Source organism: Lactuca serriola, chromosome 5 (genome assembly GCF_051521515.1).
Source record: "Lactuca serriola cultivar US96UC23 chromosome 5, Lser_US96UC23_V15, whole genome shotgun sequence".
Taxonomy (NCBI): Eukaryota; Viridiplantae; Streptophyta; class Magnoliopsida; order Asterales; family Asteraceae; genus Lactuca; species Lactuca serriola.
This window is the reverse complement of record NC_136412.1, coordinates 50970324-50983463: the sequence shown is the minus strand read 5'-3', so window position 1 is coordinate 50983463 and position 13140 is coordinate 50970324. Positions and strand designations below refer to the sequence as shown.

The following is a 13140-nucleotide window of genomic DNA, read 5'->3' as shown; positions in this document are numbered from 1 at the left end:
TCAAAATCATAAACAGTACAATATAAACCTTACTACATTATTTCATATCTACAGGCCTATATCCGTAATCCCTCGTCCAACATCATATCTATGCTCATGCGCCACTACCTGTAATACAAGAAACTGAGTGGGTCAGGCTTAGGATCCTGGTGAGCACATAGGGTTTTCAACCCACAATAAATAAGTTTATTAATTTCATCAATCAACAATAACCCGATTACCCGTTCCCGTTATCCTCACTTTACGTCCCTAAACACCTATCATAAGGGACCTAGCCTAAGGATCATCATCGGGACGGACACTACTGCTAAGGGGATTCCTCAGCAATAAATGTCCTAAAGGCAACCATGTGGGGGATGGAGTACACCGGTGAACACATCGTTCACAAACACCTACAGGTTGCGAGCCTGCTAGTGTTCCACTGGACTGTCTAGAAGAGTCTGTGGTCGTCATCCATACTCCGCTAGATGACAGAATCAACAACATCAACATCGAGGCCTCTCATCATTTTATCACACATCACCTATTACATCTACCCATGTTTTACCCCAACATTTTCGTAGATATAAAATACATATACAGTTTAAATCATTGAAAACATGTATAACAATGTACATCCAGCATAGATAGCAAGTATTCAGATAATATGCACACATAGCACGTAATTTATATAAAATACTTCATATCTATGTGTAAGCTGAAAGTAACTATGCACTCACCTGAAAGGTGGTGACTCAGCACTCGGACAGCGCTTCGATACTCTCAAAACAATTTTCCTTCGATAAAACCTAGTATCGATACCACTAGGGTTTAGTCTAACGATAACCGCGACAAATTAATTGTCTGACTATTATTATTATTATATAAGCGTTAATAACACTCAATATAACTCATAATAATAGCCCAAATAATTATTTTAAGGACCTAATAACATCCCTATAATTATTTTAAAGCTATATTAAAAATTGCGTAAGCGTAGCACACTTACAGCGAATTTTATCGAAAACCGGAACTTAATTGGAGCAGCGTTTCGAAACCGAAAGACTCCTTTTTCTCGGGACTCCGGGAGCCTCGGGGCTTCCCTAGGGTTCTAGGGGTTTTATCTAGGGCTTAGGGGTGGTTTGGGGTTGTAGAGAGAGAAAGGGTTTTGGTGTGAAAATGGAGGCTGACTCGAAACTTCGAAAAATCATAACTTCTTCATACGAAGTCAGATTTGGGCGTTCTTTTTATCGATGTTCTTAGTTTAACATATTCTACGACTTTCGTTTAGATCGCTAAGGCTAAATCTCTCTCTATCGTAAATTCACTATTTATGCTTTCCGGTATCGTGCCGGTTCTGTCGCAAAACTTCGACGGGTCATAACTTCTTCGTTATAACTCGGATTTTGGCATTCTTTATATGTATGGAAACCTTGAGACATATTCTACAACTTTATGTAGAGATATCGGGATTATCTCACACTTTAATTTTGACGCTCATTTTTATTCTTTATTAATTATACATTTATAATTAAATAATAAACACATAAACGCACATAATTCACATAATACTCAAATATTTCATCTTTATTGCTTCAAAAAGAGTTACAAGAGTTGACCTAGACTATTACATTGACAAAAATGCTTAGCCCTGAAACCCGGGCGTTACATATGCCCCCGACCTGTTGGCTTATGCACAAAGCAGTAAAGCCTCAGCCACCAACCAAATATGTGCACATATAACAGATAAACATATAAGAAGTCTACACACAGACATATATACAGATCACTAAGCATAACATCATCCTATCTGTCACACCCCAAAACCGAAACGGCGGAATCGTTCGAGGGTGGAGGACGTCATGTACAGTATCACAACAATGCAAAGTAGTAAACAAGCAACAACATCATCCATTGCATTAATAATATAATTTCATACAAGTGTGTTCTATCCAGTTATATAGACACCAAAATATACATCAAAATAAAAGAGGAGTCTTGAACGAGCTCCATCTTCTCAAAAACTTGGCACCGGTACCTGTCTACTGGTGACCTGAGAATACAAGTTATTTTGAAAGAGTTTATCAGCTTTAAAGCTGGTGAGATCATATGTATATTAGTGTCTGTGTTTGTATGAAAGCATTTGTAAGATGTTTGTAAGATGTAATGTATAAGTTTTGTAAAGTTTGTGTTTATTTGAACACTCCTAGAAAACTCTATGTTTCCTACTAAAAGTAGCCTTCTACCAAGGAATCTAGTATCTGTGTGTGTGTCTCTTGTAAGAGTGTGTATTTTCCCAAATCCGACTATCATTAACCAAAAATATAGTTTTTACATTACCGTGCATCGTGTGAATGTTCACGAAGTGAATGTAATGGGAAAAAATATTATAATATTGTAGTGTTGTATTAAGTAACTACTGTTGTACTAACTACTTTAAACCAATTGTTATTTAAAGTACCATGTGATTGGCCTGTACCCTGCTACCGACTCAATAAAAAAACGACGATGTAAAACGTCGTAAGAAATGACGTTTGGCACCCGTAGACTTGCAAGTCCCACTGTAGCGAGCAACAAGGTGTAGGATAGTCAATCCAGTATAGATCTATACATAAACTCATACGCTCCCCAATTAAGGAGATTCTGGATACAAAAATGGTCATGGAAGGTAGTGCCATGCCCCGTTTAGTGGCTCACATAACTGTATTAATGTATATGTAATGTATGTGCTAGCTGTATTGTGTGTTCTTTCTCTATCTAGCCTGTATGCTTTGTTTCTCATCATAGTATCTATTGTTAGTTTCTCATCATAGTATCTATTGTTTGATTCTCATTGTAGTATCTATTGTTTGTTATTGACTCATGTATGAACCGACTCTTCGTACGTTTCATTGTTCTAGTAATAGTATTAGTATCTCCCTAAACTATACCTATTATAGTTTACTAGTAATGTTGTTTGTATATATGAGCTTGTTTGTATACCCTTGCTACCCAAAGGTATTGTACTGAATGAAGTAACCTTTTATATCTATATACATATACATAATATATAACTAGGATTCAAACGGCCTTCGGACAGATAAACCTGATACCCTAAGTCCACAACCAAACAAGGAACATGAAGTAAGGTGAGCTATCAGTCCTAAGTCCTTTCAATCCTACTTATATAACTATATCTATATAGATACACATTTAACAGAATATAAGTTTAAAAGAGTTTAAGTATCAGTAATTGACATGTGAAAGAGTTGATAAAAGCATTTGATATGTAAAAGAGTTTGTAAAACAGTTTGATAACACATTTTGAAAAGTAAGAAGGCCACTTGTTTGGTAGTTATTAATCACATGTGATTGATATAATAACTATAATTGTTCAACTTGTATCCCCCCCCCATAATAGCATTTAAAAACATTTAAAGGGTTAATTAAGGGGTATGAACTCACCTGTAGTGAGTGGTTTGGATGAACTGATGATATAGGATTGCTAGGTGTCAAGTGAAGACTTGTACACACACAATGATCCTAGTTAACATATAATAACACATAAATGTATCCAATTAGTCTTTAAACAACTAATTAACAAAGTTAAGACACCCTAGGACATGTAAAACACCTTATATAAGTGTTATAAGTGCTAAGGATTGCATCTAAGTGTTGTAGGACATTGCTATTGAGTTTAGGGTTCAAGGGAAACCCTTATTGGAGTTCACGGTTTTAAGACCATAACTCATTGAGTTTATGGTCGTAAAATCATGAGTTTACGGTCGTAAACTCATGCTTCTTTGACCATGTGTTGTTTTGAAGCTCTACAAGTCCTTAGAACTACTTGAAGTATAAGCCTATGGACGTGATTAGGGCACCATTTCACTCCTAAATGGAGTTTACGGTCCTTAGACCATTTTCCTTTGGGTTTACGGTCGTAAACCCATATGGTTTATGGTATTTTTATGTTTTCAAGCCCTTAACTCATCAAGGAAGGGACCTATGCAAGTTTCCAAGGCTTAGGAGGGACTAGGGCACACTTTGGCACCTTAATTAGGGTTTACGGTCCAAGAACATCTTGGACCGTAAACACCTTGATCTTGGTGTTTCTTGGGTGATTTCTTGATATATGGAAGTGTAACAAGCCTTAAGATACTCTAGGATAGAAGTACTTACAAGATAGAGGCTTGAAAAGGTGCTAAAAGTCCAAGAACACTAGTGTGTGTTCTTGGTGTTCTTGGTGAAACTTGAAGATCTAACCTTTTGGAATGATTTCACGGATGGAAGTGTGTTAAATCACTAGATTAAGTAATATATCAACTTAATAAGGCTAGAAACACTTACAAGTTGAAGATCTTGAAGAATTGTTGGATGATACTTGAGAGAGAATTGAGTTTGGATCTTGAATTTGTGAAAAATGGTAAATAATGACTAAGTGTCATATATATACCCCCAATTTAGGGTTTATGGTCGTAAACACCTTTGTTTAGGCCGTAAACTCCAAACTCTTGGAGCTTTGTGGTATTATTGTTGCACAATAAACCCTAGAGAATCCTCTCTCCTGATATCTCCTAAAGTGCTAATCCTAAGATACTCAAACTTATTCCAAAAAGCTTGATAATTAGCAGCAACAGTTCTGACTTCTATTAAATTGAAATGTTGTACAGAATAGAAATTTGGGGTTGTCACATTATCTACCAGGAAACCGATCTAACAGATCACTACAACACGATAACATACTATCACATAACAAGACATCAAATCCAAAGGGTCGGCTTTGGTGCCTTCGACCCGTAAGTACAATGAGGAAAACTCACCTTACAAACTAGACAAAAGCTGATGAGGTCTCGACTCTAAATCTTAGCTCTAACCAACACCTATTCCAACCAAATGACCAGTCTCAATCAAAATCCCAAAATACCCTTAAGGTCGAACTTGGTCAAAGTCAATGTCAAACTAGTCAAAATCAATAAATCAACTAAGTCAACCTAATCGAGTCAACTCAGCAAGCGTACGCGGGGTGTACTCTGGAGGTACACTAGGCGTACTCCTCCGTTTGACCGTATCGGGGCCGTTGACCGCGTACGCTCGACGTAACCCAGGTACGCTCGGCGTAACCCCATACTTTTTTTTCCATTAAGCACTTAATACAATGTCTTAAAACGTCCAAATGCAGATCCAAGGTTAAAACGTTATTAGGAGTCATAAAGTTTCCAACTTTATGACCTTGCATGCTCATAAAGTGCTTAATCCATAAAAACCCAACATCTTAATGCCTTAGGACTCTCCATAATATGCATGGGACAAAACCAACCACTAGGACTCCATTTTTATGACTTAAGACCCCTTCCTAGGGTCTGAAAGGACAACTTAATGGGTCAAGAACATGTCATGCTCAAGAATTAACATTTTGGGACCAAAAAGCAACATTAAAACACACATTTCTAGATCTATATGATGGAGGGATAAAGTTTCAAGCTTTATACCTTAAAAGGTTGCTAATAAGGTACAAATCCCAGATCCAAAGTGCTTCACTCCTCTAAGGTGAACTTTACTCCATTCCTTCTTCTTCAAAGCACCAAACACACATTCTTAAGCTTGGAAATGGCTCTACAAGGCAAATTAGGGGTGCAAGAACGATCTAATAGAAAGGTGGTTGATGAGGTGAGGGGAAATGAAGTTATAATGGGGTTTAAATATAAGCTAAACCCTAAAAATTAAGGTTTCCAAATCTGGCAAGTATGCCCAATGTACTAGGGCGCGCAACGTATACGCGTACGCATAGCGTACTCCCACATGCGTATTTACGTAAATGCCACTAGGGCTCTTTTTGCACACTTTCTTGAACTTAGGGACCAAAATGCAACATAATTATATTATAGGGTTAAAATTAGAAGTACATTATCATCGTGATGTTACATAAAGGCCATTGGACGACAGTGAAAGTGTATTGGGTAGCTGATAACGTCGATCAAGGGTAAGGACGACTTCGTTGGTTTTCTATGATGGTTCCCCAACGATAATGGTGACTTTGATGGTGGTTTTAGGAAAGAATGGCGGTTGTCAGTGGTTTCCGGTGAGATAGGGTAGAGAGGACGTTAGGGATGGTGTTTAATTTCTGGGGTTAAGCACCCCTTGCATCGATTTGGGCACTTGGTTTAGATCTGGGCAAGAAGGGGATATGCTAATGGTGGTTTTTAGCTTTGGGGGTGATTTCTGACGAGACAGGGGGAGAGAGAGGATAGTAAGGATAGGGTGGATGGCGGCTTATAGTGGTTATGAACGATGGTGTGGTAGTCGCTGGTGAACTTTTATCGGGTTAATGAATGAGATATGGGGGTAAGGGTGAGGGAAATGAAGGTGGTTGGCGGAAGATGGTGGTTGGCGGCTGATGGCAGTGGGGAACGGTGATCACAGAGAAATGGGGTGGGTGTTTTTTGTTGAGAGGAGGGAAAGAGAAATGGGTGGGTGGGCCCTTTTTTATGTTTTTGTTTTAAGTTAAAAAAATATTAAGTAAATTAGTTTATGTATTTCAATAATTAAAGATAATGAAGAATATAAATTATAAGGGCATAATTGTTTTTTTAAATGTATAGGGACCACAAACAATAAATAAAAAAAAAAAAAAAAAAAAAAAAAATCCAAGCACCACTTTTTTTTTTTAGATCAAGATCACATAATTTTACCCATTTTTTTCAATTTTGTCCTTCAAAAATAATTTTTAAGATAGGCAAAATAAAATGTAAACCTTTTAGGTTTATGTGCAATTGTGCAGGGACCAGGTTCAACCTCTTAGAAATTTAAAAGTTATATGTACAATGTAATTGGTGGGAGAAACAACAAAGATCTCCCTTGCTTCAACTTATGCGAGCATGAAGTGATATGCTGTAGCAATGGCGTTTAAAATCCTTACCAGAACCCTCGTTCTGCCAAAATCCATCAAACAAATCCCAAATTTTTCTACATCAATCTGCAGCAACACGACTCCTCTTTCAAATCTTTTCGAAAGGTACGGTTTCCCACCTTCTAATCTTCATACGTTTTTCGCAAAGAACCGATTTTTGCTCGATTCCAACGTTCCCAATGTCGAAATGTCCTTGAAAATCATATCATCCTTCTCTTCTTCCAAGAATTTTGTTGTCTCCATGGTAAATAACTGTCCTAGGGTTTTAGAACTCGATTTTCTCAAGAAATGGGAAATGAGTATTTCCAAATTAGGGTTTTCAGACAACAGTAGTCTGACAATGAACATCCTTGAAGTTTCCAGGAAATTCGATTTATACCCAGATGATGTTTTACAATGTATGGAGTGTTTGCGGGGTTTTCGGTTTACCCCTGCTACCATAACTAAGATTTTAGAGGAACTTCCAATGATAATCACCATGAACGAAGAAAATATTTGGGGTAAAATCGAATTCTTATTAGGAATTGGAATCCACAGGAGTAAAATAGACACCATAATCCAAACTTATCCAGGTATTTTAGGATTTGGGGTGGAGAACAAGTTGAAGCCTTTAATCTCTGAGTTTACTGAAATGGGGTTTAAACCTAATGACATTAGAGAAGAAATAACGAGAAACCCCAAAATCCTTCAATCAGAAGTGGGAGAGCTTTTGAAATGTCTGAGAATGTTAAACAGTTTAAAATGTAGAGTCCCAATTAAAGAAAAGATTTTTAGCGATGGTGTATTTAGGGCGTCATATAAAGTTAAGTTAAGAATCGATTGCTTACACAAACACGGGTTGATATATAAAGATGCATTTAGCATATTATGGAGAGAGCCAAGGGTGATGTTATACGAATTAGATGAGATTAATAAAAAGATTGAGTTTTTGATAAATACGATGAAGTTTGATGTTGTTTGTTTGGTTGAGGTTCCGGAGTATTTGGGGGTAAATTTTGAGAAACAGATTATGCCTCGTTATAAAGTGATTGAGCATTTGAGATTGAGAGGTGGAATTGGTGATGAAGTAGGATTGAGGAGTTTGGTTAAGTTTAGTAGGTTAAGATTTTATAATCTTTATGTGAAGCCTTATCCAGAATGTGAGATGATTTATGGGAGGTTTGTGGATGTTAAGGTTAGGAAGGGATGTCCAGAAGGAATGTGGAAGCTTTTTAAACCACGGAAGTATCCGGAATCAGAAGAAGATTTGAAGAACATGAAGTCGTTTATGGAACAACTGCGTTAATAGAGAAAATCATTGGATTTTGCTGATGCATTTTGGAAACTTGGGATGCATAATCTTGTAAATTCAGTCACATAAAGGTGGTGTTATGTATAATTGTGTTTGTTACATCATACATGAGATGAAAAGGGATTCCAATTGGAAAAGCTTTATATGGCTTTTTTTGTGATGAGTATGACGAGGGTATTTATGTCTTTTGCACATTCCTACCTTACCTTGTTCCATTTTTGTGAATTGCACTGATAATCAAGTTTCGTTACCCCATTGTTCATGCCAGTTCGACTTTTCTTCTTATGGTTCACTTCTCAGAAGTGTTTTACTTGAACTTTGTCTGCTGCTTGTTGAGAATGTCATGTTAAAAATGTTGAAGCTATAAAAACTCAATTTGCCCAAATAAAAGAGGTTATAATAAATTATTTGAAGTAATTATTGATGGAAAAATGTATATGAATGCTCAATTTTTGGTAAACTGTGAACTTTCAAGTTTTGAATATATTTCAAGTTTTGTATCACATGAAATATTATATAGAATTGCAAATAATATTTCTTGTAGAAAAAGAAAAACATTTTGATGAGATTCTAAATAGAAAGAGAACAATGTTCTATAAAACATAAAAACATTCTGACTGTTTTGGGATGGGTCAAAATCAATTTCTTTGTTTGATGTCGAATAAAAAAATTGTGATTGAATCTCGAATCCGGCATTAACAATTGTTGAAGAAATCAATATTTATGGAAATTATTTATTCACGAATTTTGCAATGAGAAACTAAATATTCTTATATTTTTTCTTTCTACTTATTTTTCTATTCGTGTGAAATGGTAAGTATTTTGATAATGAATGTCATAAAAGTAAGGATGTTATAGTAATCGTGTGATATATTTTTATTGTATAAGGTACTAGAAACAACATTTAGGCTATGTTTGGCGTACTAGCTGAAAAGCTGGCTGATAGCTGAAAAGCTAGCTGATAAAAAATAACGTTTGGTAAAACTAGCTAAAAAGCTAGTTGAAATATATAAAATTACATAAAAGGACATGTAAGAATATGTGTTTTTATAATTAATTAAAGGGTGTATTTGGAAAATTTTAAAAAAGCTTTTAAAAAGCTAGTCTAAGTAGCTTTTCAAAAAGCTAGCTTATCAGCTACTTTTTGGCTTACCAAACACGACAACATAAAAAAGCTCGAAAAATAAGCTAGCTTATCAGCTAGCTGTGGCGCGCCAAACACAGCCTTATATATACAATAGAAGCGACTTTAATCACATAGAAATTTGTGGTGGTTTTAGAAATATATGTAGGATATAGACAACAATTTTCACTCTAAAGGGTGGAGACGGTCGTTGTATATCGTGCAAGGACGAGAGAACATATGATAAAGAATTGTGAAGATAGTGCAATGTTAAATTTGAATGATGTTTTTCTCCTTATAAGGACACGAACATTGATTAGAGAGTGTGGATGCATAAAATCAAAGTCGTGGAGTAGTACATGAGTAATCCAGGTGTTAGTTGTCGTTACATTGTTTGTGCATTTTGCCTAGTTTTAATTATTTTTACTTTCAATTTGTTTTGTTGATACTTTTCTTCCTAGTTATTACTTGTATCTACCTTTTCTATTTATATGTTGGTTTTATATGTACCTTCTCACAATACTCCTTTTGATTTTCGATCAATTTTTCGTTTTATTGCTTGTATATATGTCTTTTTGCCTTACAAACACAACACAAACCGAATCGTAGCAACTAAAATCAAAATTATTAATATAAGTAATTGACACCAATAAGCAAAATAAATTGAGGAATGATTACAAAAGAGATAATGACTTGAAAGCGTAACAAACTTTCAAATAATTCATATTTAGTCACTGAATTTTTTTTGTTGTGCTTGATTTACCCATGAATTATTTGAAATGTTTACATTTTACCCTAATGACCGGTTATAACTGGTCATAAAGATAAAATGTGAACAACTCAAATAATTCAAGGGTAATCAAACACGAAAAGAATTAGTGATTAAATGTAAACAAAATTGAAAATTCATTAACCTCTCAAGTCATTATCTCTAAAAATCAGTTTCGAAAAACGCGTAGACATGCCATCTAAAGTGACTATTGCATTTTTTTTTTTTGCATTATAATGGACCTTTGTATTCTTTTAAACGACAAATATAATCTTACAACTATTCCTTAAATCCATATATGTTCACAACGGGGCTTGAACCCTCGACTTCAATAAGGGAGGTCAACACATGATACCATTTTGTTAAAAGCCTTTTGGTAATACGGACCTTTGAATTAATATGGACTTTTAAGTTATAAGGACATATATAATGGAGCTTTGTTTTGTTACATACTAGTTTACAACCCGTGAGAACCACGGGTAAAATATTTTTAAAATTGTATTAAATTAATAAGAATTTAGTGTGTTTTAAAACTTTATTATTGATCATTTAAAATATATATATATATATATATATATATATATATATATATATATATATATATATATATGATATAAATTATCTATGCCAAGACATTTAATATGATTATGATTTATAAAACATAATATAAAGTTGAATTATATGTAAACAAAAACACAATCAATAATGAAAATGACATTGATATATGAAAAATTAAAAATATAATTATATTATTGTCCTTGTGGCAGAATTTATTGCATACATGTTAATTTAGGAGAGAGTAACATGAATGGTCCATTTTTTTTTGTAAATAATCCGTTACTTATTTTAATTTTAATCAGGTTAACCAAGAACCTCATATACATTGAAGTACGAAAATATGACGAGGCAATGGATGCATTTCTAGGTGATGTTGCTTAAAATTTATAATTTGATTGTTAGACAAGTTTATATTTTTAAATAAGTAAAATATATAATATCCTCTAATTTCGATAAAAATAAAACAATTATATATTTCTACATTACATGAATTGTCCCTGATAAAAATAACATGGTGAACAGATTGACTTTTAACGGGCAGTACTGGAATATATTATAGTTTTGTACATAGTATAAGGTTTTTATTTGAGTTAAAGTTAAATGTTTTAAAAAATGGAGTAAATGAATTAAACCATTACCCTTAAAAAACATATTCAGTAAATCAAGAATATAACCCAAAAGTGTTGATAATACAAAATTCACCACAAATGTTTTTTATGAGATGGATACAAATAGAAGTGAAATATTTTATTTCTTAGAAATGTATAAGCATTTGATACGGTTACTACGATTTGGATCTTTGAAGTAGTTAAAGGCATGAAAAACTCTTTCAAATAAGTGGGATGGCAAACTAAGATTTTAAGATTTGTAATAGTTTAATATATTATCACATAATTTATTAAACATAATATATTTATTAAACACCCAACCTTTACTTCCTGTCAATGATTTCATTTTAAAAAAATACAAAATATAATGAAAGTAGGATGCTAACATATGCAAGAATCGTCTCTATAAATAACAGTTGCAGGAATTGTCATTATATTACACAACAGGACCATAATATGCTATATCATGTGTTGTGCAATTTGTCTATGATTTTCAGTTTGACGCGGTGGCTCAACGCTTAATAGATTTCCAGGAAAAAAAAAAGAAATCAGATATGCATAAATATATACTACGATCAAATCAACTTATTTTACCGAGAATAGCATCCTACAATGAAAACATATTTGGAGTTATCTTATAATTTTTCTATTTCGCCCCTTGTCAAAAAGATAGAAACAATTGTTCTTATTCCCATATTCATCTAAGAACTTTTACCATTTTTTGTAAAGTTATAAACATAAAAACGAATAAATAGCTTTGCTATTAATCAAATCAAAGTAAGTTCATTGAAAATTTTATGAATATATGTTAAACCAAAATACATAATAGGTCACTATGTTTTGCTGAAATAACATATCACAAACATGTAGTTTAAACACGAATGATAATATGGTTGTTGGTTTAAATCACAAAACATGATGAATTAAATGGAAGAAATAATAAAAACATTATTGGTTTATATAAACTTATCCTAAAAAAAAGTTGAAAATTTTATAAGCAAGCAAATGAGAGGACAATAACGAAAACATGTTTGGAGTAATCTTATTTTTTCCTCTTTTTGCCCCTCGTTAAAAAGATAGAAACAATAGTTCTTACAAAACTTCACAGCTATGAGGTAAATCACAGAACATTATGATTTAAATGGAAGAAATAAAACAAAATAAAATAAAATAAAAACATTACTGGTTTTTATTAACTTGTTCATCTCAGAATAAAAAACATTATTCGTTCTCCATAACTCTACCATTTTTTGTTAAGTTGCAAACATAAAAACATATAAATAACAATGTATTTAGAATGTTCAATAAATTAGATTAATGAAACCAGAAAAAATGAAAAACAACAATGTTAAGATGAATACAATAACTCAAGAGGTGAAACATTCAACCAAAAAATATATAGATTAGCAAAAAAAACATATAAAATAGAAAACATAATCAAACATCTAGATTATAACGATTCAACCAAGAAACATATACATTAGTAAAAACATATAATTTCGAAAAAAGCATCCTACACAGATTAAAAGGATTCGACAAAATCGAGTGATGAGAAGACTGATCTTTTTTTGCTTGTCTTTTGCAGAGGATTTGTGACAGAAAGTCTTTCTAATCGATTGTTATAAAGAACTGAAATATTTATATCGTAAATATAAATGATAATGTGCAAGATATTCGATGGAAATCTAATTTAAAATAGAAGATATAATGGTTGAAATTGTATATGCTAATATTAACTGTCGGATTATTTGGAATTTGAAATTCATAGTTTCGGAGATAAGATTTGAAGGTTATAGAAATTTCAAAGCTTATCAGTTCCTTTTTTGCAGGTGATTCCTATTGAATGATGAGATGTATTTTAGGCCGAAATTGAAGAACGTTTATGGTAATTAGTTCAATAAGGTATCCAATAAAATTATATTAAAA

General features: G+C 33.3%; 1 protein-coding gene across 1 annotated transcript; it reads left to right on the top strand.

Moving 5' to 3' along the window:
• The first annotated feature begins 6733 nt into the window (after nucleotides 1–6733).
• On the top strand, nucleotides 6734–8406 carry LOC145052470 (transcription termination factor MTERF15, mitochondrial-like). Its single transcript, XM_079000296.1, has one exon. The coding sequence runs from the start codon at nucleotides 6855–6857 to the stop codon at nucleotides 8148–8150; it is 1296 nt and encodes a 431-aa protein (XP_078856422.1). The 5' UTR covers nucleotides 6734–6854; the 3' UTR covers nucleotides 8151–8406.
• The last annotated feature ends 4734 nt before the right edge of the window (nucleotides 8407–13140 follow it).